Source organism: Jaculus jaculus, chromosome 8 (assembly GCF_020740685.1).
Source record: "Jaculus jaculus isolate mJacJac1 chromosome 8, mJacJac1.mat.Y.cur, whole genome shotgun sequence".
In the NCBI taxonomy this organism is placed as follows: Eukaryota; Metazoa; Chordata; class Mammalia; order Rodentia; family Dipodidae; genus Jaculus; species Jaculus jaculus.
Genome location: NC_059109.1, coordinates 65,574,047 through 65,598,948, shown reverse-complemented (window position 1 = coordinate 65,598,948; position 24,902 = coordinate 65,574,047). Strand labels below are relative to the sequence as shown.

Below are 24,902 nucleotides of genomic sequence, written 5' to 3'. Positions count from 1 at the left end.
ATGAGCAATAAAAGAACCCCTATTGTTCTCCTCTGGTCTCTGCAATCACATGCAAGGAGCACACACATGTGTGTATAACACACACACATTGAGGGAGCTTCCAGTACAATCTACTGAAATAAGCATGTGTATCAGAGCAAGCGCCTCCACCATTAGATACATGCAACTGTGAGCTGGTTGTTTAATCTCTGTGGACTTCAGTGGGAAGCTAACCAGGGCAATACTAATGCCCCTTTAGTCTTCAGTAGCCTAAAAATTCTATAAATGTACCTGGAGACCCAGACTCCTAAGGATGAGGTTATAAGATATGACAAGAATGTTTTTTTAGCTTCAAAGCTTAAATTCTAATGTTGGCTCACCCAAAATGTAGCTTTATGACCTAAAAGTGACCTAAGAGTGATTTATTTCACGTATCTCCAAAACTAGGATCACAAATTCATTCTGAGCCTGGTGTGTTTGCACATGCCTTTAATCTTAGCACTTGGAAGGCAGAGGTAGGAGGATTGACATGAGTTTGAGGCTACCCTGAGACTACATAGTGAATTCTAGGTCAGCCTGGGCTACAGAGAGACCCTACCTTGGAGAAAAAGAGAAAAAAAATCCATCCTGAATATCTTGCAGGGATGTTGTGAAGCTAAATGAGGTAAAGAATGTGAAAGGACCTAGAAGTTCCTAGAACACTGTTTAAACACACCTTACTATTGCTATGGAACATCTTCACCAATACTCACACTAAAAACTCTTAAATCCTAAGAAGTAATGTTTTTGCAAGTTATTCGTCCTCTTCATTTGAACAATGAGGTGAATTGTATAATTCTAGAAATATTTTCCAACAAAACTTGTTACTCTCCATATGATCACTGAGTAGAGGAATATACAAAGAGAAATAAATTTAAAATACCGTGTTACTCAAGACCGCAGAATTGCTCAGCATGTTTAGAAGGAGTGAGAGAAAGACTAGCTTAGAGAACACAGTTAGATGCTTTCCCCTTACTTGATTTTCTTACCGATCCTTTGAATCGGGGACTCTGGCTTCCATTTTGTGTTTAATCTCAATTTCACAGATTAGGAACTAGAACCTAAAGAGGTTAAATAACTTCTCAAGATCTCTAAGAAGTGTTTCAGGTATTCAATTTGAGTAATCTAATGTCTGTGGTACTCTGTGACACTATCTGCAATCCTTCTACCACGTTTTGCCCACACCGTTCCTGCTCAAGTCAATGGCACTCCAAAACATTGTCCATGGTGGGACTCCTGATACTTTCCATCCCCTGATAGATTTCAAATGCATCTTTATTAATTGGGGTTCTTCTGTATCAAATTCCTTTTCATGGAGTCTCCTTGTACCCTGGCTGGTATAAAAGTGTGGGCCTGAAACACATTATACACAGTTCCTAATCTGGACTAAGAATATGTCACTAAGGCAAACTCAGCTGAACTTGCTGGAAGCTGTCTACACCAGGACAGTAGGTATCTTCTTCCTGACCCTGGTTTCTAAAGGGCTGACATACATGTCCAACTACCAGATATTCTGTTTGTCTCCTAGATAGGCACCACTAAGATTTAACATGTCCGTGATGAGAAATTAGGCCAGATATTTATTTCAAAAACAAAAAAGGTACCAAAAACCAAAGGGCAAGGAATGGTTCTGAAAACTGAGTATTATTTCTGAATATTCACCTCCTGCCACAGTATTATTTCTAATCTCCCTGAAAAGAAAGAAGACTAAACCAAAAGTGACTTCATTCATGACCTATCGTGTGTCTTAATCTTTTGTTTGTTTGTTTTGGAGGGTAGCAAAGCGTCATCATCTGTATAATTCAGAACCAGAAATAATACAATAAATATAAAAGGATAAGTCTGGTGATCTTATGGAAATTGCATGAACTGTTACTCCTTCTAAGAATAGATGGCCCATGCCATTCCCAGATCAGTCCCTACTGCCACTTTCCAAGAGCCTGTCAGGGAGAACAAGAGGAAAGATGGAGATTGTGCCTCCAAATGGATGTTCCTGTTCTCTCATCCACCTGCCTGAGGGCTTAAATCAGGCTTGCCTTTCAAGGTTGACTTTATGGATGGTGTAATTTCATCCATATCCCCCAAACCATCTCCCTTCCACTCTAAGTCAGAACACCCTTAATGAAGAACAAAAGCTTTCATTTCCCAGTTAGAGATAAAAGCCTTAGAATGAGAATGTCTGCTTGATGTAAGACCAAAACTAAAACTAATCCACACCACACTATAGTCAGGCAAACAGGCAGTAAGAAGGAGAATGGCTGGTTTTAGAAGCACTTGCAGCCTTTGATAGAGGAAAAAGGCTAAAGAACCAGTAGTTGTGTTCCTGAAAGCAAATGAAGTTTGGATGATGTCATTAGCTGTTATCCTTGTCCAATGAATAGAACTTGTTTTGGGTCCCAGTTCCAAACCAGTGGTCCCTAATCTCGACCTAAACAACCCTAACTTCTCCTAACTGATTTTGAAATCTGACTGCTTCTTATATTTAAAGACCTTCTTCTACATAGGAATGAGTACCCTTTGTTGAAAGAATAAATACCTTCTACTAGTGGCCTTTAAGAGAAACTTGAGATACAGCTACATCTTCGTAGTTCTGTCTGTCTCTGGTAGAAGATCATGACACTAGCCTAACCAAGTAGCATGACATTCTCCTAAGAGTACCATAGGGGTTTTATGTAGATATCTCCAAATCCATTTTCGATAATCCTGTATCTGGTCACCAATTTACCTTTGCCAATATTCTATTCCAAACTTCAATGATTGCTACCAGAATCTTGGTTGTGACTAACAATCATAAGGTAATCATAAATATTAATAACATAGTCCAAGTACAATAGTACAAACCCTAACACAAATTAGCCCATTTAGTCTCCATAGTGCGTCTGTCCTCATCTATATTTGTGGATGAGAACATGTAGGTTGCCTGAGTTCACACAGACAGCAAGAGCAGAGCCAGAATTTACTTGCATCATTCTAACTCTGGAGCTTCTGCTTTACCACTACATCACACCATAGCTGAACTACCCTGGCAACTGGAAATTACTTGGGTAGTTGCTTAGCAGATACAGAGAGTGCTCATTCAATCATTCTGGTTAAAACGAGTGACAGAACCCACAGAAAGGATTGCTTGTGCTGTCTCATAGATTGGAACAAAATCTCCTCTGCAAAACCCCAAACTAGGTTTTATAAAAAAAAAAATTTAAGGCTGGAAAGGTGGCTTAGCAGTTAAGGTGTTTGGCTGTGAAGTTTAAGGACCAAGGTTCAATTCCCCAGGACCTACTTAAGGCAGATGCACAAGGTGGTACATGTGTCTGGAGCATGTTTGTTTGCAGTGGCTGGAGGCCTTGTTGTGCCCATTCTCTCTCTATCTACTTCTTTATTTCTTTCTCTCTCTTAAATATATAAATAAAATATTTATAAAATGCTTTTCTACATAGAGACAAAAAGTCCATTTTATACTGTCACTGGGAAATGTACCCACACTTTGAGTCCAGCTCAAAAAAGTTTTCTCAATAGGTTGAAATCTTTTCAATAAATCATTGATTCTGCCTCATCCTGTTTACTTTCTAGGCAGAGAAGAGCCAATGTAATATTTATTATAGGTAAGTGAAAATAATTTTAAGTATTCTTTTCTATTACATAATACTGAGGTTATCTTTTGATTCTTTGGTGCCCAGGCTTAACAGTAAATGATCATTAAACCCATCAAAAATAAGATGACAAGCCAGGCCAGGCAGTCCAGGCCCATAATCCTCATCACTTGGGATGGAAGCAGAAGGATCAAAAATTCAAGTCTGCATGAAGTACAGAATGACCTTAATGTCAGCTTGTGCAATTTAGTGAGACTTTGTCTCAAAATTATTATTATTTTTGTTTGTTTTTCTAGGTAGGATCTCACTCTAGCCCAGGCTGACCTTGAATTCCATGTAGTCTCAGGGTGTCCTCGAACTCACCACAATCCACCTACCTCTGCCTCCCAAGTGCTGAGAATAACAGTGTGAGCCATCACACCCCTAAAAAGTTTTTTTTCAAACAAAGAAAGAAAAATTTAAAAGGGGGGGAGTGGGAGATCACTTACCTAGCCTAGATTAAGTCCTGGATCAACCCTCAGTATAACAAAGAGAAAGAGAGAGAGAGAGAGAGAGAGAGAGAGAGAGAGAGAAGGGAGGAGAAGAAGGGAGAAAGAAGGAAGAAGAGGAAAGGAGAGAGGGAGGGAGGGAAGGAGAGAAGGAAAGAAGACCAGGAAAGAAAGAAATTTCAAAAGACAGAGAGAAAGAGAACTATGGGGCTCAATTAATCTTGTCCCCAAACCTGAAGCAGTTTTTCTTAAAGATTGCTGTTGAGCAATCTAATTCTTCTTATGAATTAAAGAAACTTTATTTTGTTTCCTCTCTAAAAGGATTAATGATTTACCACATTACTAGTTTATATGGTACTCACGGGTTCCTCAACACTAATGACTGGGTGGAGCTTCAAGTACTAGTCCAGCCAATGATTACAGTCATCTCTTTCAAGAAAGGTTCTAGCCAATAAGAAGGAGACTAAGGTTCTGGGCTGAAAGGTCAGTGCCCATATATATATGCCTGTGGGATGCTGAAGCCGGTTACACTTCTTCAGGAGAAGGCTCCTGCATGGGAAGGTAAGCTGCCCAAGCTGGGTAAAAAAAAAAATCACTTTTTCTGGTGTGATTTTTTGAGGTAGGGTCTCACTTTAAGCCAGGCTGATATGGAATTAACTTTGTAGTTTCAGGGTGGCCTTGAACTAACAGCAATCCTCCTACATCTGCCTCCCAATGCCAGGATTAAAGGTGTCTGCCACCAAGCCTGGCAAAAATGAATAAATCATTTCATTCTTAATTCTAAGTCCCAAAACAGAGTCTGGGGAGTGGATTAAAAGGTGTCAAGAATTATGAGATGTTCTAAAAAGGTAATTTCCTCATTTGTAATTTCTCAAGAAAAGGTCATTTGAGGGCCTAAACTATGTTTTTCATTCAAAGCTATACTTTTAAATAACGACATGGGAGACAAATTTTTGTTTGTATTGATTTTGTCTGTAATGATCTTTCTAGTGCCTTGTTTGAAAAATCACATTTTATGATAACATCAAAGAAATACTGTCATGTAGAAAGGGTTTCATGAGTGACACATACTATGGACTTTGAAAATGTGTAGTCTATGCATTTCACATTAAAATCAGCCTCTCAGTTATGGAGATTATTTCATTAAAGGGAGACAATAGAGCATGATAATTTTACCTAAATATATATATATATATCTTTATTGAGAGCTATGACTTATTTCTATATTCCAAATGCTCACTTATTAAGCTTCCATAATAGCATTCATGAAAAAATGCAAATATATGAGCAAGTGAAACATTTTAAAGGCTACTAAAATTCTAAGAACATACAGACAGAGATATCATCTTGACATGTTGTATTTTAATTCACATCCTAAAATGTAATTTTTTATGTGTTGCATAGGTTTAAAAAATTCCTAGAACAAATTTATTCTTGAAAATATATGGATTTTTATACACTAGCAGTTTTTTGAGCACAGGTAGACTTTATTAAGGAAAATAAAGAAAAAGTACTCCTGAGATCGTAGGAGGATTTCCCAAGAGAATCAAAGGGCGGGGGTGTTGCCAGATCACGGGCTTGGTGCTGATAGGGTAAAGCTGGAAAAGCCCCACGGTGCCAGGTCAAGCATGCTGAGTATTCCCACTGGCATCCAGAGAAAGGGAAAAGGAAAAGCTAAGGTCTGAGTTAGAACTCAGAAAAGTGCGAAGACCCAGCCTTGGGGAGCTGCAAGTAGCTGTGTAAAGGTAGGGGCTTCTTGGGTACATAGTACATCATCCTAGCAACTGTTCCTCCCGCCTCTTTAGTACAGGTGAGGGTGGTCTCTTGACCAGGTGCTTGACTGACATGTTCCCAGGACCAGAGAAATCTGTGCCTCTGATCAGGAGGAATACACTAGCATTTTGAAGAATGTTCAATATTCATTTTATATGTTATAATGTATATTCCCACCAATCACAAAATACTTTGCAATATCAGTATTCAGTTACCTCTGTTTCAGGACAAAAAATATTTTCATCTGTTCTTACTATACTAAGTTATATCTTTTCTAAAAGTCATTCTGACTTCCAAGCAAATACTGCAAATGGAATCTAAGCAAATACTAAAACACAGTCACATTTTAATGACTCCATTGGAAATTCTGTTTGCAGAAGCAAGTCCCCAGTTACTTATTATAGGATTTCATTGCTCAGATGACTAAGTTCCTGGACAATTTTTAGTGAAATGAATTTAAAACTGTATGTCTTATAAAAGAAAGCTATACCTTCATATCCCAACCCTGCTTGTACTGCCTAGAACAAATTTAATTTTCTTTCTCAATGACAGCTTTGAAGATCATTCTGAAGATTATATAGGAGACAGTGTATCAACAGTATATCAAGAATCTAATTACCGAGTTCATCCAGAGAAAAAGCCAGGAGTGCTCTCATGTAACTCTACTAGTGTTTTCTTTGAGGAGGATAAAGAAAGATTCTGTTTTTAACAACCATAAAGTAGATAGCTTAGTCCAAAGAATACATTTTGGAGGATGTCACTGAATACCCCTTCCAGTTCAGTGCCCAGTAACACCAGTCGCTTTCAAGTCAATGTCATAAATGAGAGCCATGACAGCTGTGCCTCTGTGAGCGACAGCACCGACCCGCCACACTATGAAGAGACCTCTTTTGGGGATGAGGCCCAAAGCAGACTGAGAATCAGCTTTCGGCCTGGAAATCAGGAGTGCTGTGACAATTTCCTCCAAAATGGAGAAACTGCTAAAACAGATGCCAGTTTTCATGCCTATGATTCTCACACAAATACATACTACCTACAAACCTTTGGCCACAACACCATGGATGCTGTCCCCAAGATTGAGTACTACCGCAACACTGGCAGTGTGAGTGGGCCCAAGGTCAACCGGCCCAGCCTACTGGAGATCCACGAACAGCTTGCCAAGGTAAGCTTGAAGGGCGTGGACAAGTGTCCTTCTGCATTCATTTCTGTAGGTCACTTCCTCCCCCTTAAGAACATTAAATGTGAAAGAGACAGGTGACTGACAGGTCTATTCCATGTTACTTATACATCTGATGGCCAAGAAGCACACAATATACATATACAATATACAAGAGCCTCACAGACGTTTACTGACTTGGGAGAGATCTACAAACATAAGTGAAAGTCAAGCCCCGTGTCCTATCTGGTTTACAATTGCAGTTATTCGGATCGTACATGGTTAAACATGTCAAACTGATTACCACATTGTTCCACCTTAGAATTAAAGCCTCTGCAGCAGTTCTTTAAAAGCAACCACCGGGCTTTTTGTGGCTAGTACTATGGGTGCCAGCCCTTGGTATCAAACAGTGTCATGAGCTCGTAATCGCAGCTACTCAGCAGGCAAAGGCTGAAGTGTAGCTGTTTTTTATATTCTTTAAAGAAAGAACAAACATGTATAAGGTGCAGTATTTATTTGCTTCCTAACTTTGTCAGAGACTCCTGAATGCACTTACACATGTGATAATCATCTAGGTACAGAGGCAGAAGTAGCTAAACATTTCATTATTTGGAACATGTGACCAGAATTCTCAAATTGCTGGAAATATGAGGCAGCACTCTTTCTAATCTTGCGCAGATCATTCAGCAGCTTAGTTGGTTTCTTCTGCAACTTGCTCTGAGATAATCTAGCTGACTGTATCGTCACTCTTCTGTAATAGCTTGAAATGAATCTCCCTCTTGCCCTCTATAGAACATAGTTACCATCACAGAAGAGTAATGACATTACATATTCAACTACAGTTTGTGCCCAAGTTTTGAAAACAAAGAATGAAGCAGTTCCTTTTATATTCATTTTTAAAAAATGTTTTTTAAATTTATTTTTACTTATTTGCAAGCACAGAGAGAGAGAGAGAGAGAGAGAGAGAGAGAGAGAGAGAGAGAGAGAGAGAAGGAGAATGGGAGCACCAGGGCCTCCAGACGCTGCAAAAGAACTCCAGGCATATGTGCCCCCTTGTGCATCTGGCTAACGTGGGTCCTAGAGAATTGAGCCTCAAACCAGGGTCCTTTGGCTTCACAGGCAAATGCTTAATGGCTAAGCCATCTCTCCAGCCCCCTTTTATATTCACTTATGTTTAAAGTTAAATCATTGCCCACTCTCACTCTGAAGATCCTAGGAGTCCTGCTGTCAGGACAGATACCAGTGCAGGTGGAATATCTCTAAAACATACTTCCTAGGCTACTTAGAACTCCAACCCTGGGACTCACGACTTCCCGAGGAAGACTTCACATGTTTATGTATCTGTCCCCTCACTTTCTCACACACTAACTTTACCTGATCTGTCAGGAGTACTCTGCTAAATGATCAGTTTCTTTGTAGACATAAGATTTTGATTTAAACTTTTATTTGGTGTTTAAATTAAAAAATAACATAGTGGCTCTTCAGGCAAAATAACAGCTCTGTAACTATTTGAGGTAGGTAAATTGAAACTTCTGGTAACTCACAAGTGTCACTTTCTTTTTCTAAATGAGGGAGAAGGTAAAGGAAAATTAACTGATATAAAGAGTACAAAGAGTTTCCAGGTTGTAGAAGGGGCAGAAAGAAGTTGCACAATGTAGGGCTGGAGAGAGTGGCTATGGTGCTTACTTGCAAAGCCTAACAACCCCAGTTTAATTCCCCAGTGCCCACATAAAGTCAGATGCATGAAGTGGCACATGCATCTGGAATTTGTTTGCGGTGGCTAGGGACCCTGGCATGTCCACTCTCTCTGTATCTCTCTCTCTCTCCCTCCCTTTCTCTCTGTAAATAAATAAATATTTTTTAATTGCACAATGTAAAGAGAATACAATTTGTCTGAAGAAGTAAAATGAACTCAAATCTTACAGAAGGGCTGGAGAGATGGCTTAGCGGTTAAGCGCTTGCCTGTGAAGCCTGAGGACCCCGGTTCGAGGCTCGGTTCCCCAGGTCCCACGTTAGCCAGATGCACAAGGGGGCGCACGCGTCTGGAGTTCGTTTGCAGAGGCTGGAAGCCCTGGCGCGCCCATTCTCTCTCTCTCCCTCTATCTGTCTTTCTCTCTGTGTCTGTCGCTCTCAAATAAATAAATAAAAATAAAAAATTTAAAAAAAAAAATCTTACAGAAAAGAGCTGAGATTCTATCCTACTATATTCTACACAATGAGCTTAGGTCTATAATCCCAGCTAGATGAGGAAAAGGGTCAAAGTTAGGAAAAAAATAAACAATAAGTGTTGTCCAGGTAAGTAAAATGAGGTAGGAGAATTGAGAATTAAAGGCCTACATAGGCTACAGAGGGAGTCCAAGTCCAGGTTGGGCAAGTTAATGAGAGAGTATCTTAAAATAAAAACTAAAGTTACAAATAAAAATAAAAAGGCTGGGAATGGAGATATGGCTCAGTTGGTAAAGTGCCTAGAATGCACAAAATCCTGGGTCAAGCTCCAACAGTGCTTGGAGTGGTCATGGTGTCATAGATCTGTAATCCCAGCACTTGGGAAGCGAAAGGAAGAGGATCAAAAGTTCAAAGTCCTGCTGGGCTTGGTAGCACATACCTTTAGTCCCAGCACATGGGAGGCAGGGGAAGGAGGATCATCATGAGTCCGAGGCCAGCCTGACGTTATTACATAGTGAATTCCAGGTCAGCCTAAGCTAAAGTGAAATCTTACCTTGAAAGTAACAAAACAAAAAACAAAAACAAAGTTCAAAGCTATCCTCAGCTACATGATGAATTCAAGGGCAGCTGCAATAGATATATGACTCTGCCTCAAAAACTAAAACAAAAGATTTAGGAAAAAACATAAATCCAATGTTTAATACCAAAGGCGGGGGAAGAAATGGAGTAAAGTAACAAGCTCACATTATCCTCAGTACAGACATTGCCAAGAGAGAAAAGTACATTTAAAAGTTCTAAAGCCATGATTTATGCAAATCTTTACCTAAAGAAGAAAAGCTCTGAAGAAGTAGCTCTTTAGCAAGCCCTCAGGATGACCACACAGTTGGACTTCATTTGCATATAGCTGCATTTGACAGTCTTAGTAACTGTCTGGAACAGCATAGCATTTCAAAGAGACAAAGTGAGACTAAGGCACTTTTTCCTCTTCAGACATAACTAAGGAATGGCAAAGTTAACGTGTTAAAAATTAACCTCAAGTTTGATGCCTTGAATAATCACTTTGAGCAAGTATAGTTTTTAAAAAAAAAGCATTACTTTTTTGATGAACTTGACCCTCACATATGCATGGAATTTCATCCTGATTCATCACATAGAAGTATCCACCTAGTTATCTAGGAGTAAGACTTAAGTTCAGTCAGACACGAGCAGGAGTGTGTGTGTGTGTGTGTGTGTGTGTGTGTGTGTGTGTGTGTGTGTGTGTGTAGCCTGGGTCAGTTGACCCCTCTGCTCCTTCTGCGATGGCTGACATGAACAGTTTGGCTTTCTGTTCATTTCTGTTGTCCTTGCTAGTGAATTTGATGCGGCTATTCGCTGTGTTCGCTCCCTCTCAAATAAGACATGGCAACTTGCAAAGCATTGTATGTACCTCTATTGCTATTTCCTTGATGTCTGCATTTAGTCCCAGGTAGAAACAGTAGAAAAAGCATATTGTAGAATGATGCTCAGATGCCTCACAGATTTTGTATGCAAAAGCATAAAGGATGGTGCCTACAGTAGAAAGCAACTGACATTTGTACCCATAATTGTAATGTTTTCAAAAGCTATTCAGCCATGACACACTCATACTGAATGGCAAGGCACATTTAACCAGGAAACCAGTTGGATTTTATCCAAATCCAACTAAAATTTCCAAGTCAGACTAAAACCTTATATAACAAGAGTTGCCTTAATAGGTACAATGAAAAATAGATTTGAAATATATTACATTGAGTCTCTCTGCCTTAAGTGAACCCTTAGCAGTAACAGATATTGACATAATTTGTAATCCTAATGATCTGAGATCATTGTTGAAGAAATTCTTTTCATTCTGTATGTAATAAAGAGTGAAATATTATTGATCCTGAAAACTCTGGGAGAACAAAGAAAAGGAATATTTCCCTTACTTGGTCTACAGTACAATACAAGCTACAGAGTATGTACTTGCAAAATGCTCATGAGCATTATGTACATGCATATGAAGTGTAACACATTCGTTATCATCAGTATGAGTTCCAGAAATGGCTATTGAAAATGATGGTGGTAATTTTATGCTATCTTTTTATTTTGAAAACATTTATTTATCTACTTATTTTGGGAGAGAGACAAAGAGAGAATGGGTGCACCAGATCTTCCAGCCACTGCAAATGAACTCCAGATACACGTGTCACCATGTGCATCTGATTTATGTAAGTTCAGGGGACTCAAACCAACCTGGGTCTTTAGGATTAGAAGGCAAACACCTTAACCACCAAGCCATCTCTCCAGCCCTAGATTTTTATTTAAAAAGTAAAAGATACACTAATAAAATATTTAAAGAGTGCTAATATACATACATATACACATGCATATAGTAAAATGCCTCTCATCTAACACAGATATTTAGTTATTCTTTTTAGTAAAACCATAACTGAAAGACTTTATAAATCTTTCTAGAAAAGTTCTAGGTATATACAAACATATACATGTATGTATGAATATTTGTATTTATAGCTAGCATTCTATATTATTTTCTCAAGTGAATTTCAGGACGTTTTACATTGTTCTGTGCTCTGTTGTCTTCACCACACAATAAATGGACCTTGGAGATCTATCTGTATCAAAATATGAATGATTATTTGACATTTGGCAATGTTTAACCTGCCATTTTTTACTTCATAAAAAAAGAATTCTCTTGTCAGTACTAGCCTAATTCTTGTGGCCAACTTTTCATACACAATTCCTAACAGGGTTAACCAAAATGAAACCTTGCTTTAGACTAACTAACCACCATTTCTGTTAGTGTTTCAGAAAAATATAGTTATGCTGGGTTCATGAAAATATATAGTTTTTCTATCAAAGCCATGTGTTCTGACGTCATTGAAATAAACACTGAAAAATATAAATAACTTATTATTCTTAAGGAAGCCAACTGTATGAAACTGATCTAAACCAATACTATAACTTCCCATTTTCATCAGGCTGTTCTGCAACTAAAAATAACATAAAAACATTAAACGATGACTATAGTTTAATAACTGACTTTTTATTGAGGATTTTCTGTGTCACACACTGGTAATTAAGTTATCTTTTTACTTAAAAAGTAAAGTATATACTAAAAGTTCTCATTCAATCCTTGTAATATTCCCTCTAGTAGTTTTTGTAGATGATAAACATTCCACATAATACTCCAGACTTTCCAAACAAAGAGAAGTCAACAACTTCCCCAAGGTGACAAGGTTGATAAGTTGAGCCCATGCTGGCCAGGCGCATGCTCTCCGCCAATGCCCGCTGTGTTCCACCCTCGCCCAAGGCGGCTCGCTCTTGGTCACCCAGTAGCCACGGGGAATGGTAGAACTCGGGCACACAGATGAAAATGTCACCTCAGTCACAATGAGATGAGGAAGAAGTACCAACTCATGCCTTGTTTCTGAAATATGCCAAAAGACCATATTAATTCCACTAGAATAATTATAGGCCTCAATCATTTGCATTGTCATTATCAAAAGCATTTATTAGGGACTTATTTACAAAATCTACTATATAATGTAAGTTGAAGCAATTTAAATTCTGTTCTCTAGAATTTTCTGGTATAAGTTAAATGATATTATTATAGGTAAAAAATAAAGGGCAAACATTAAACCATATGAATCAGTGTCTTAGATGCTTAAACTAACAAAAATGTACAAATATTCTATCTAGAACATATCTTTTATATCTTTTTCAAATTCAAATTTCAAGTTTGGAACTTCAACATTCAGGTTGGGGATATACAAACCTAGAAATGATTACCAAACTAACAAACCCAAATAAAACACACATTAAAATTAAAGCAAGAAATAGCTTAAGAGCCAGTGGTGCTCAGACACCTCCCCTAAAACATTCGTTTGAGTTTAGCTATATAGCTAAGGGTTTATTCTCATACTTAGAGATTTTTAGTAACAGAGGCCAGTTCTCTTGGAAGCTCTTACTATTAAAATTACCTGTGGAAAAGACATAAAACATGAAAATCTTCTCACTATAAATCATTTAGTGATAGACAGTTATTAAAATGGGATTTTTTTAAGGACACTTAGAAAATATTAAGAAACTTCCAATTCTCTTTGGAAAAGTATTATTTATTTATTTATTCATTTGAGAAAGAGAGAGGGGGAAACAAATGAGCATGCCAGGGCCTTCTGCCACTATGTCCAAAATTAGACACATGCTTCACTTTGTGTGTCTGGCTTTATGTGAATACTGGGAAATTGAACTCAGTCTGGCAGGATTTGCAAGAAAGGGCCTTTACAGCTAAGCCATCTCTCCAGCCTCATTTTTCTTTGTCTTATACTACATTATTGCACACTGCTAATTTTTCACCTGTTATTTAAAACTCAAGTAAATTTGTGTATACAATGTATGTTTTTCAGATATAGTAAAAATACTACGATTGCAAGTTGTGACTAGGGATATCAATTTGTAGGTATAGTTTGTAATAACTTAAAACAAGAAAGATGAAGCAACCATCTCATTTTCATCATTCAAAATATTCCCCTCTCAAAAAAGGATAAAACCACATAAGCAACAATGTATTGATTAACAAATTACAAATCGAAATATTACTGGAATCAAGTTTTTCATTCAGAAATGGACGTTAGGAATCATCTGGTTCTCACTGGGACTGGTTTTTAAATAACATACTAGCAGTACAGTGAGGGCTTAAGAGGCATACAGTTAATCATATGCTGATAATTGTTGAAGCTGAGTGATGGCTGCGTGAGATGATGATGATGATTATTATTATTATTATTATTCTGCACATTTTACACACTTGAATGTTTCAACAATAAAATTTAAAATGAGAGTATCACTTTTTATTTTATTTTTTTTGGAGCGTGTGTGTGTGTGTGTGTGTGTGTGTGTGTGTGTGTGTGTTTGTGTGTGTGTGTGTGTGTGTGTGTGTGTGTGTGTATGCAGTGTATGTACATGTGCATGTGTGCAGACATGTGAATACCATGTGTATACTTGCCAAGACCAGAGAATGTCAGGTACCCTCCCCATCACTCTTCTGTGTTGTTTCCTTGAAACACTCTCTCATTAAACTTGGATCTGCCTTTTTTTTTCAGCCAGATTAGTTGACTAATGAGCCCCAGCAATTCTGTCTTTTCTTCCTCAGGACTGTGATTACAGATGTACATGGCCAGTTCCAGCTTTTTTTCATGGGTGCTGGAGATTGAACTCAGGACTGCTAAGCCCTCATGCACTCTTAGTCACTGAGCCATCTTCCCCAGCCCTGAGGAACATCAGCTAAGTCTACATATTCATGGAATTGTTGCCTAATGATTGTCTAAGAATTCTACCACCCTGAGATCAAAGACTCAAAATTTGGGATCATAAAGAAGAAGTAAATATTATCTATTTGCAAGTAAAAAATTAATTTATTTACTTTGTTCCATTTTGATGATATCTAAGAAGGCATTTTCCTTTTAGGGGTGTGTAAAACCATCCCTAAATAAAATAATCTCTTATAACTAGGAAGAACTCATTAGGAAACTTCCCTTTAAATTGCATGTGATTGAAGCTTATTAGTTTGTCAGTACCAGAAGAAGAAAATTAATATCAAATGATCTTCCTTTCTTTTTATAACTGTGCTTTATTTTACCTTATCTGATTCCACTAATATACACGTAAAACTCTTGGCATAAAATGCATTTGTGAAAGGTCATAGGTCTTCATTTATGGTAATGAATTATGAACATACGAATTAATTCAAAATTGAAAGAAAAATTCAGTTTCAGGATGCAATCATAAAACTCTTCAGCATAGCAGATATTCACAAAATACAAGGTATTGCTTTGAGCTGTCAAGTCCCTACAAACAACCATATTCAATATTTTGATGAGACATTGAATTTTTAAATTGCTCTGTCTTATAAAGGAAGCACTTGAAGCCAAGTTTTCCTTGATGTCAGAACAAAAATATGGGCAACACAGAAAGATGATTTTTACCTTAAACTATTTTTAGATAAGATTTTTTGAAAAATTTTAGATTTTTTTTCTCACTGCCACTTCCTAAGTCACCTTAAATAGCTTTGTGGAGCACAATGCCTGCCTTAACTGCAAAGCCAAAGTTAGATTCCATGTCTAGTTTATACGGTATGGGACCTTTACAATTAAACCTTAGTCAACAAAAGGAAGTATACATTCAAGGTCCCTTCCCACATGGAACAAATATACTTCAAACTTTGAAACATCAGCAAGTTCCACAGATTAACTGGAGGAGGGATGGGCACCTACCTTGATTCTATTTTGAGTAATGTAGAAAAGTTGCTTTACTGAGTGCCTTGTGTTGTAAGCTTCTCTGTCCTGCCCTCATAGAATATTACTTTTACATATATAGTGATGTCCTAGTGATAAATCGAAGAACCATTAAACTGTCATCAATGAAGGAGGAATTTTAAATAACCTAATCATTCTTTATCCTATTTTATAGGATTATTTTTAAGCAGCCATTTGCATTCTCATTAACCCAGATCCTACAGTCACAGTCACCATTGGAGTTCATAGGAGAGTAGAGCAATTTCCTAGACCAGACTCTCAAGTTCACATTTATCAGAAAGCATAAGTTTTACTACCAAGACTACCTTTTTTAAAAAATATATTTTTTCTTTATTAATTTATTTATTTGTATGCAGACAGAGACAGAGAAGAGAGACAGAAAGAAGAATGGGGGCTGGAGAGATGGCTTAGCCATTAAGGTGCCTGCCTGCAAAGCCAAAGGACCTCGGTTCGATTCCTCAGGACCCACATAAGCCAGATGCACAAGGTGGTGCATGCATCTGGAGTTCATTTGCAGTGGCTGGAAGCCCTGGGGTGCTCTCTCTCTCTCTCTCTCTCTCTCTCTCTCTCTCTCTCTCTCTCTTATAAACTCATAAATAAATAGAAATAAAGTATTTTTTAAAAAAAGAAAGAAGAATGGGCACAATATGGCTTCCAGTTACTATAAACAAACTCCAGTTGTATGTGCCATTTTGTATGTCTGGCTTTATGTGGGTACTGGAGAATTGAGTCCAGGTCATTAGGCTTTGTAGGCAAACACCTTAACTGCTGAGCTATCTCTTAAACCTCCAAAACTCTCTTTAAAAAGACCAGTGACTTGGGCTGAAGGGATGGCTTAGTGGTTAAGGCATTTGTCTGCAAAGCCAAAGGACCCAGGTTCAATTCCCCAGGACCCATGTTAGCCAGATGCACAAGGTGGCACATGCGTCTGGAGTTTGTTTGCAGTGTCTGAAGGCCCTGGCATACCCATTCTCTCTCTCTCTTTCTCCCTTCCTCATGTATCAGCATGAACTAGGCCCTAGGTTCAATCCCCAGCATAAAAAATAAATTTAAAATAAATCAAACTTATTATTTCAAAGCTTGAAATAGATAAGTTGTATTTGTAGCTTATATGTATCACTAGTTTCTTCTGTCAGATCAGCCTCTATTTCTTTGGACTTTGGTGATTCATATTAGTCATAGTTTACATCAGTATGAATATATAATGTCAGCTTTAATCATCTGTACAAATGGGGAATGATAATGTTTAAAATTAAGAAACTCCTTAGTAAATTCAAAACTAAATTTTAACTATTATTTTCAATATCCTCTGTTTCTCAATTTTTCCCAGCGCTGTCATAAAATAATAAAGTGGCCTAGCTTGAGATTCATTCCTTGCTTTGCCTTTTTAAAAAATGTAGCCTCCACAGAGGAAATGGATGCAAAATAAAGACATCTATGTAGGAGAGATCCAACACCTTTAATTCTACTTTATGTCTTAAAGATTATTTATTGCCTTTGGAGCAAGCCCTTTGTTGATGCTGGGAAAAAAAAAAAAAAAACTACTGTCTTTCTCTGGTTTAGTTGTTTCATAGTGACTCAACACATTCTACTGCATTAGTTATCCAAGTGTCACATATAATAATGAAGACAAGAAAAGGTGTCATCAAAATAGAACAGTGGCTAGTTGGAAAGAAAAAAGGATTCAGTGGAGGGGACAAAGGAGGGTGGTGGGAGGGGCTTATGATCACAGTATGTTATGATATGTATGGAAGTTTTCAATAAAAAGTTAAGAAAAACATGGTCTGGGGAAATGGCTTAGTGGTAAAGGCATTTGTCTGCCTGTGAAGCCTAAGGATCCCAGTTCAATTCCCCAGGACCCACATAAGTCAGATGCACAATTCTGGAGTTTATTTGCCGTGGCTAGAGGCCCTGGTATGCCCATTCTCTCTTCCTCTCAATCTGCCTCTTTCCCTCTATCTCTCAAATAAATAAATAAATAAATACTTTAAAAAAAAGTTAAGAAAAACAGAAATCAAAGTGACTTAAATGAAGTGCTCACATTAAAATCAGCTCATAGGTATATGCCAACAAACTCAAGTCCAAAGATGCAAGGACCTATATATATATATATATATATACACACACATATATATATATACATATATATATATATATAAATAGCATATATATATATATATATATACACACACACACATATATATATACACATATACATATATATATATAACTAAAACTTTAGTCATCCCAAAATTGTTTTATATTAATTGCTAAATGTTTATTTCACACTACTTCCACTTTAGAGAAAAAAAAGTGCTCATCCATGTCTTCTTAGCAAGTGTTACGAGAACAAAGAATCTTAGTCTTAAATAATTAAGATCACAAGACAAAGTTCCTTAAAATAACAGGAATTAAGAAAAATTAATTCAAGCTGGAGAGATAGCTTAGCAGTTAAGATGTTTGCCTAAGAATCCTAAGGACCCATGTTTGACTCTCCAGATCCCACATAAACCAGACACACAAATGTGAGGCAAGCACAAGGTTGCAAATGCCCACTAGGTGGCACAAGCATCTGGAGCTTGATTTCAGTGGCTGAGGTTCTGGCGTGCCAATTCTTTCTCTCTCTCTCCAAAATAAAGATTTAAATTTTTTTTTTAAAAAGAAAAACTATTCCAAAGGGACATCTCAATTGTTTCAAAACACTTCCTGGAGAAAATTCCTTTTTCTCAATAGTTTGCTGAGTAAAGAGCCAAGAGGCACCAAAAAAGCTAAATAAAATATATACACCTAAAAACTGGAAGAGAAACAAAACATGTTTAACTTGAAAAAACAGATGTTTTTTCCCCTATTGAACTCAAACACTATCACATTAAGAGGAAGGTCTTTTTAAAAACTGGGCCACAGGGGGAAAATCTCACACACACACACACACACACACACACACACGCACAATTTTATATAATTTTAATCATTATTTATAACTCTCACTTTTTCATTTGTACTTGGTAAGTCTTTCTGTTGATCAGTCATAAGACTGTCTCACAATGCTAGCATATTCTGTAATTCCCAGGAAAGTAGATAAAAAATCCATAAGAAAGATACCCCTATAGAAAGAGCATTCTTGTAGTCATATAATTCCTTTAAACTTTTATAGAAGACTTTAAACAACACTTTGTGTGTGTATGTACATGTGCACATGTGTAAAGAAAATATTCCTATGTGTTTTATCAAGTCCTCTTAAAGACTCTGGTGAGCAGTTTTATCACCATTACTTTATTTTTTAATCAATTTTTAAAATTTTAAATATTTTTAATCAAAGTTTAAATTCACTAGGAAAAGGTTTTAACATAGATTTAGGCATGAGAATTTAAAAAACAAAAACAAATGACAACAAGGATAAAAAAGAAAAACCCACTGTGAGCCAGGCATGGTAGCATACACCTTTAATCCCAGCACTTGAGTGGCAGAGGTAGGAAGATCACTGGGAGTTCAAGGCTGCCCTGAGACTACATAGTGAATTCCAGTTCAGCCTTGGCTAGAGTGAAACCCTACCTCAGAAAAAACAACACCACCTATGAAAAACCTTTGTATTTTAACCTTAGAAATTAATCTAAAAATGAGAGAAAGAGAGTGAGATCATTACTTCAGATCAGTAAAATGGAGCACAGGAAAATTCCAGATGCCTTACTGAAGACAACTGTCTTATTGATCTCCCTAATGTGGAACTTGAATTTCTTTTTCTTTTTGTATTTTAAGCTTATTTAAATTTACCATTTTCCTCAATGGAAATGTTCTCATCAGTGTAAAACTGACCGGGTTGGGTCCATCATCCCTACAGCCTTAGCCATGCTTGGAAACCACTCACAAAAACCAACCCATCAACTCCCAGGAAAGAAACAACATTCTTCTACAGAATGATCAGAATATGCTTTCGTTTTGTCTACAGTTTTCTATCAGTTGTTTGATTTGCCTTTGAAAGTGTTAAGGAAACCATTTGTTGACTAACTGCTATGTTTTGGCTGTACATCAAAATACAGAATGTGACCGTGGCCCCTGGCTCAGCTGACAGGGTGGCTAATGGTGAGGGGCTGCCAGGAGGTGAACAAGCTGACCACAAGGAAGAAGACACAGCTGGCGTGGTGAAGTTTGGATGGGTGAAAGGTGTGCTGGTAAGAAGACATCTACTTCCTCTTCAATAATCTAGTGCCTGGAGTTTTCCAGACACCGATGCAGATAGCCAAGATGCCTAGGTCCTGCTGCAGGGCCACTTCTCACACTTCTCCCCAATGCCCCTTTGACTACAGGTAAGATGCATGTTGAATATCTGGGGAGTCATGCTCTTCATTCGCCTCTCTTGGATTGTTGGAGAAGCTGGAATTGGTGAGCATTTTCCCTTCTGAAATAATTATTGATGTAGATTGTAAACTTAATAAGCAACTTGGTTCCACCATGCATTCAGCAGAAGATGAAGGTCACAGAAATAATTTATACTTGAGTTCCTTTTACTTTGCCTCGAACAATGTCAGGAAGGAGAGGTGAGGAAAGAACTCCTATGATACAGGAATTTTCCACCTTGCCAAGCAGGTGAATGGTCAAGTAAATATTTCTACCTTTTAATAGAGTTTAAAGTATATAGGTGTATAAAAGCAAAATCATTTAGCTATCAATAATCATATTTAGGGGCTATCATAACATGTACCCTTTATTTGCCTCAGAATATCCCTATTATGAAGATTGGCAAAGCTCCACTATACAAAAACAACTTGTGGAAAAATTGCTGTAAACATGACCTGATTAATAAAATTATGGTATTATTGAACATTTTCCAAAGAAAATAACTGTGTTGCTTTCATATACTAGCAGTAAGAAAGCAAATGTTGAGAAAATGATATGTTAATTTTTTTTTTTTTTTTTGATCTTTGGAAGTAGGGTCTTACTCTAGCTCAAGCTGACCTGGAACTCACTATGTAGTCTTAGGCTAGCCTCAAACTCAGGGTGATCCTCCTACCTCTCCTTCCCGTGTGGTAGGATTAAAGGCGTGTGCTACCATGCTGGCTCAATGTGTTAATTTTTTAAATGGAAGATATTGATATTATTCTAGGAATGATAGTTTACCGTTTTTATATTTTTTTATTTATTCAAGAGAGAGAATGGAAACAGCTGAGCCTCTTGCTACTCCAAACCCATGCCTCACTGTTCATCTTTCCTTATGTGGGTACTGGGGAACGAGACCCACGCCAGCAAGCCTTACAAGCAAATGTTTTAACCACTGAGACATCTCACCAACCCCAGTATACTGTTTTTAAATGTTACAATCCACTTAAAATATCCTGTCTGGTAAAACTTTTTTGTTAAGGTGTAAAATTCCTATGAGAAAGTTATTTACTTGAATTTTACCAGTTTCTAATTTAATGTGCTACAATTCATTACGTTTTTGCTTTGTACATTACTTGTTTTTCTTTTCTTCTAATGTATTTATTTTGCATGTGGGGGACATGCAGCAGGGTCTCTTGCTATTACAAATGAATGCCAGACACATGTGCCACTTTTTTGCATTTGACTTTACATGGATGCTAGGGAATTGAACCCTGGCTGGCATGCTTTGCAAGCAAGTGCCTTTAACTTCAGATCCATCTCCCTAGCCCATTAGTTTAGTGTTTTGAGGCCAGATCTCACTGTAATTCTGGCTGGCCTTGAAATCCTAGCAACCTTCCTACCTCAGTCTCCCAAATGTTGGGGATTAAAGGCATGAGACAGCATGACCGGTTTGATTCACTTTTGAGGGAAGATTTATAAATCCTTAGTATCAAGAATACAGAAGCTCAGATGACTCTACTCTAGGTGGCCTCTCAATTCATGTTTAAAACATAGTTGGTGTCACCTTTGCTCCTCCAAACATGGTCAGACCCGCCTAAGATGAACTGGAAACAGAAAGGACTAAAAACCTAGAACTGTTCCCATAGTTTTTCCGTTTTCCTGTTTGGCAGCTGCTGGATTCCTGACAAAGGGCTGCTTGCCGGGTTTATGATGCATAGCAAATGAATGAGTGCAGCCACAGGGTCCAAACTAAGTACATGCTGTTCCATGGAAAACCCACCTCTCAGTGTCGCCAAGGTTTTGCTCCAGGGTTTCATGCAAAATTAGGTTTTTAAGGGCAGTTTAGTAACTTATTGAGATCATAAAGAAGCACTTCTTTGTGTGGAGGTGTGAGCATAGCCAAGGGCAAAAGTAATTCTTTCTAATGCAACTTATTTAACACCAATATGTTTGGGCAATAATCGGAACTTTAATCAGATTTTTCATTACTCTTCACAGTCAACTCTTTTTCAAGTCTATTACAAAGTTGTAAAATAGGAAAAGTCCTATCTTTTTCAAAACAGTTTGCTATGCTTTCAGACTTTAGTGATATTCTAATAAAGGTCTTTTAGTTAAGTAGGTAAATCACAGTATTAGAGGTCAATAGAATTCTACCTGATTCCTATTCATTGAGTCTTCTATTGAATGAAGATTTGCAGGTATTGTTTTCTCTTATTTTCTTTTTAACTTTCAGAACTAGATTTGACTGAATAGTAGAAACTTCATGTAAACCATACACAGTTCCATGGGCATTTCTGTGAGCCTAAAGTTAAATGGTTAAGTCACTCTTTGGTCCCATTTTGGGGTTTCTGTATTAGGGAAAAAACTGTTTCATCCATATTGCTGATTATCTCATCCATTTTTCTGACTTTTTTTTTTCTCTTTGTTGTTGACTTTCCTCTGTGGGGTCTGGATTGAATTCATCTGCTAGTTTATAAACTCTTTCTAGTCATTGATCATACTTACCAGACACCATTTAAAATCTTCTTTGGGCTCTGCTTTTATTCCTGTATAATTGTATCACTGGCTAAGGAATTGCTTGTACATATTGCTGATGTCTCCATGTTATGCTTTGCATGCCCATTAGTTTGGATATGCCTTCTCGATTTTCTTTACTTCTGATGAGCAACCTACTCGTGAAGGATCAATCTCTAGTCCCACTTGGTGATAAGGGAACAAACTGCTTTCGAAATCAGCTTCTGCCTGCTCTGCCTCCCGGCTGTACACTGGATTTATTTTATTCTCCCCTGCAAGCACTTTCTTTTTGCTTTGTGTAGTTTAGTAGTTTGGGTATAACCTGGACACATTTTCAAGGTCAGACTCTGAGAATAAAGCCAGATGAAAATGGAACCAGTAGTAACAGTAGCTATTGCCCATGGTAACTAATAGGGGAATATGAAGTGCCTTTGAGAGTCATGTGCCAGTTGGTCACAGTCATGAAAAACATCTGCTAAGTCAGTGGCCTCCTGGTTCTTGTCTTATGTATTCAAAGAGTGAAATCTACAGACTCAAATGGATTTTGGGGTTCCTTTACAATATGGCAATGCACGAATATATTTAGACTACCTAGGATTCTTGTCTTATGAATTTAAAGAATTAGCATACGTAGACCAAAGGGTAAGGCTTAGAGAAAGAGTTTATTAGATTAAAAGAAGGAAAGAGAAGGAGGAAGTACAGTGAGCTCCTGCCATGTGGGAAGCAGGAAGGAGTAGACAGCCCATGGGGAAGTAAGGATCTCCCCTGTCTCAGCCTAGCTGGGCTGAAATGACAGGAGGTTCCTTAACAGGAACTTGGAAGTTCAGGAGTGATGAACAGCCCACCTGGTAAGCAGTTCCTAACAACCTTATTGCAGTGGGCTTTACCATCAGGCTCAGGTGAGCCAGAGTGAGGGCTGATTGGCCTGGGTTAGGAGCTGGCTCAAGAAGAGGCCTGCCATGAAGCCAAGTTTGGGAGCTGAGCTTAACCAAACACAATGCCATGGTCAGGTTTAAATTCTAGGGAAAAAGAACTCCCTTCCAGGAGGGACTCAAGTTGTTTATGGGAAATCAGATCTAGGTAATTCCTTTAGTCAAGAGATAAGGAGAGGAGAGACCCTTTTGTGATCTCTAGTAAAGTGGAGATTGCAAGGGCAGATTTAAAGACATTTCTGTTTTTTTACATTCAGGGTAACAAAGCTACCTGACTGCCTCTCATGACCATACAGGGTGAAGTTTAAGACTTTGTTATAGTGCTTAATAAAGGGAAAGAAGACAGAACTCCTGTAAACCAGGAAGAAGTCCCCAGAAATGGACAAAACCTGCCTGGTGGCTCTGATTGTAGTATTTTAAGGGAATGGGAACTTTCTTGGTAGGGGGAACAATTAGGAAAAAGCAGATTAATCAGGTTTGTAGGGAGGGAACCATCTTATTTACACCTTCATGTCAGGTTTCTAGGAAAAGCCAGATTTCCCTTACACATTCAAGGATATTTCCTGCTTTAAAAAAAAAAAAAAAAGACTGGGGCTGGAGGGATGGCTTAGCAGTTAAGGTGTTTGCCTGCAAAGCCAAAGGATCCAGATTTGATTCCCCAGGACCCACGTTAGCCAGATGCACAAGGGGTACATGCATCTGGAGTTTATTTGCAGTGGCTGGAGGCCCCAGTACGCCCATTCTTTCTCTCTCTATTCCCCTATTTCTCTGTCAAATGAATAATAAATAAAATATTTTTTTTTTAAAAAAGACTGTTTACTCTGAGGACCTTGTTGTCCTCAACTGTCTAGCCAATTTCTATTTCCTATTCCTCATCAAAACCTTTCTGGAGTTATAAGCTTGGGCCGCCTTACATGCTGTAAATGCAGCGGCAGCTGATGATGAGTTCTAGTTGTTCTTGTCTGTGTTGAAGATCTGACCGGGCCAGGATCATTGCAGTGAATTTAATACTTAGGCAAGGAAGATGGATGTGAAGAACTGATCTGACAAGAAGCATGCCATGTATACTATAAACTTTGCTTCTAATCCAAAACTTTGGGAGCTAAGTCAATATTTTCCCAATCAATTCTTTGAAGACACCATTAGAGAACCTTGGTAAACTGGCACAGTGAAGATGGGCTGAGGCATCTATGTAGGGGGCATGAGAATTATCCAGGAAGTCCAGTTGGAAACCTGTAGAAACTTAGGAAGTCTGAGTATTTTTTAAATTTTTCTGAGTATTTTTCGTAAGTACCTCTGGCATTTCCTGGCACAGGTGACTCAAGAGCCATATTTTGAGAAAACAATGAAGTGAATTCTCTAACTACCTTTCCTTCTATAACCATTGTGAAAGAGAAACAAAGTCCCCACTGCTTTAAAGTATAAAACAGTGTTTTTAGATTTAAAGTGGCTTACAGAAATATATACAATGTGTAAGGATGAATTAAGAAATAGTTAGAGAGTAGGGCGTGGTGGCCGTACACCTTAAATCCCATCAACTGGGAGGCAGAGGTAGGAGGATCACTGTGAGGTCAAAGCCACCCTGAAACTACATAGTGAATTCCAAGTCAACCTGGGCT

The 24,902-nt window shown here is 37.9% G+C and overlaps 1 protein-coding gene across 3 annotated transcripts in view; it reads left to right on the top strand.

Annotated features, from left to right (window-relative positions):
* The first annotated feature begins 4,534 nt into the window (after positions 1–4,534).
* The window catches only part of Slc12a1 (solute carrier family 12 member 1), a 97,125-nt gene continuing 76,757 nt past the window's right edge, over positions 4,535–24,902 (top strand). For all 3 annotated transcript variants that reach the window (XM_004669741.2, XM_004669740.2, XM_004669742.3), the window contains exons 1-4: positions 4,535–4,654; positions 6,419–7,028; positions 19,558–19,689; positions 19,825–19,900. In XM_004669741.2, the coding sequence (XP_004669798.1) occupies positions 6,621–7,028; positions 19,558–19,689; positions 19,825–19,900 (616 nt within the window). In that variant the 5' untranslated portion in view covers positions 4,535–4,654; positions 6,419–6,620. The remainder of the gene's footprint in view (positions 4,655–6,418; positions 7,029–19,557; positions 19,690–19,824; positions 19,901–24,902) is intronic.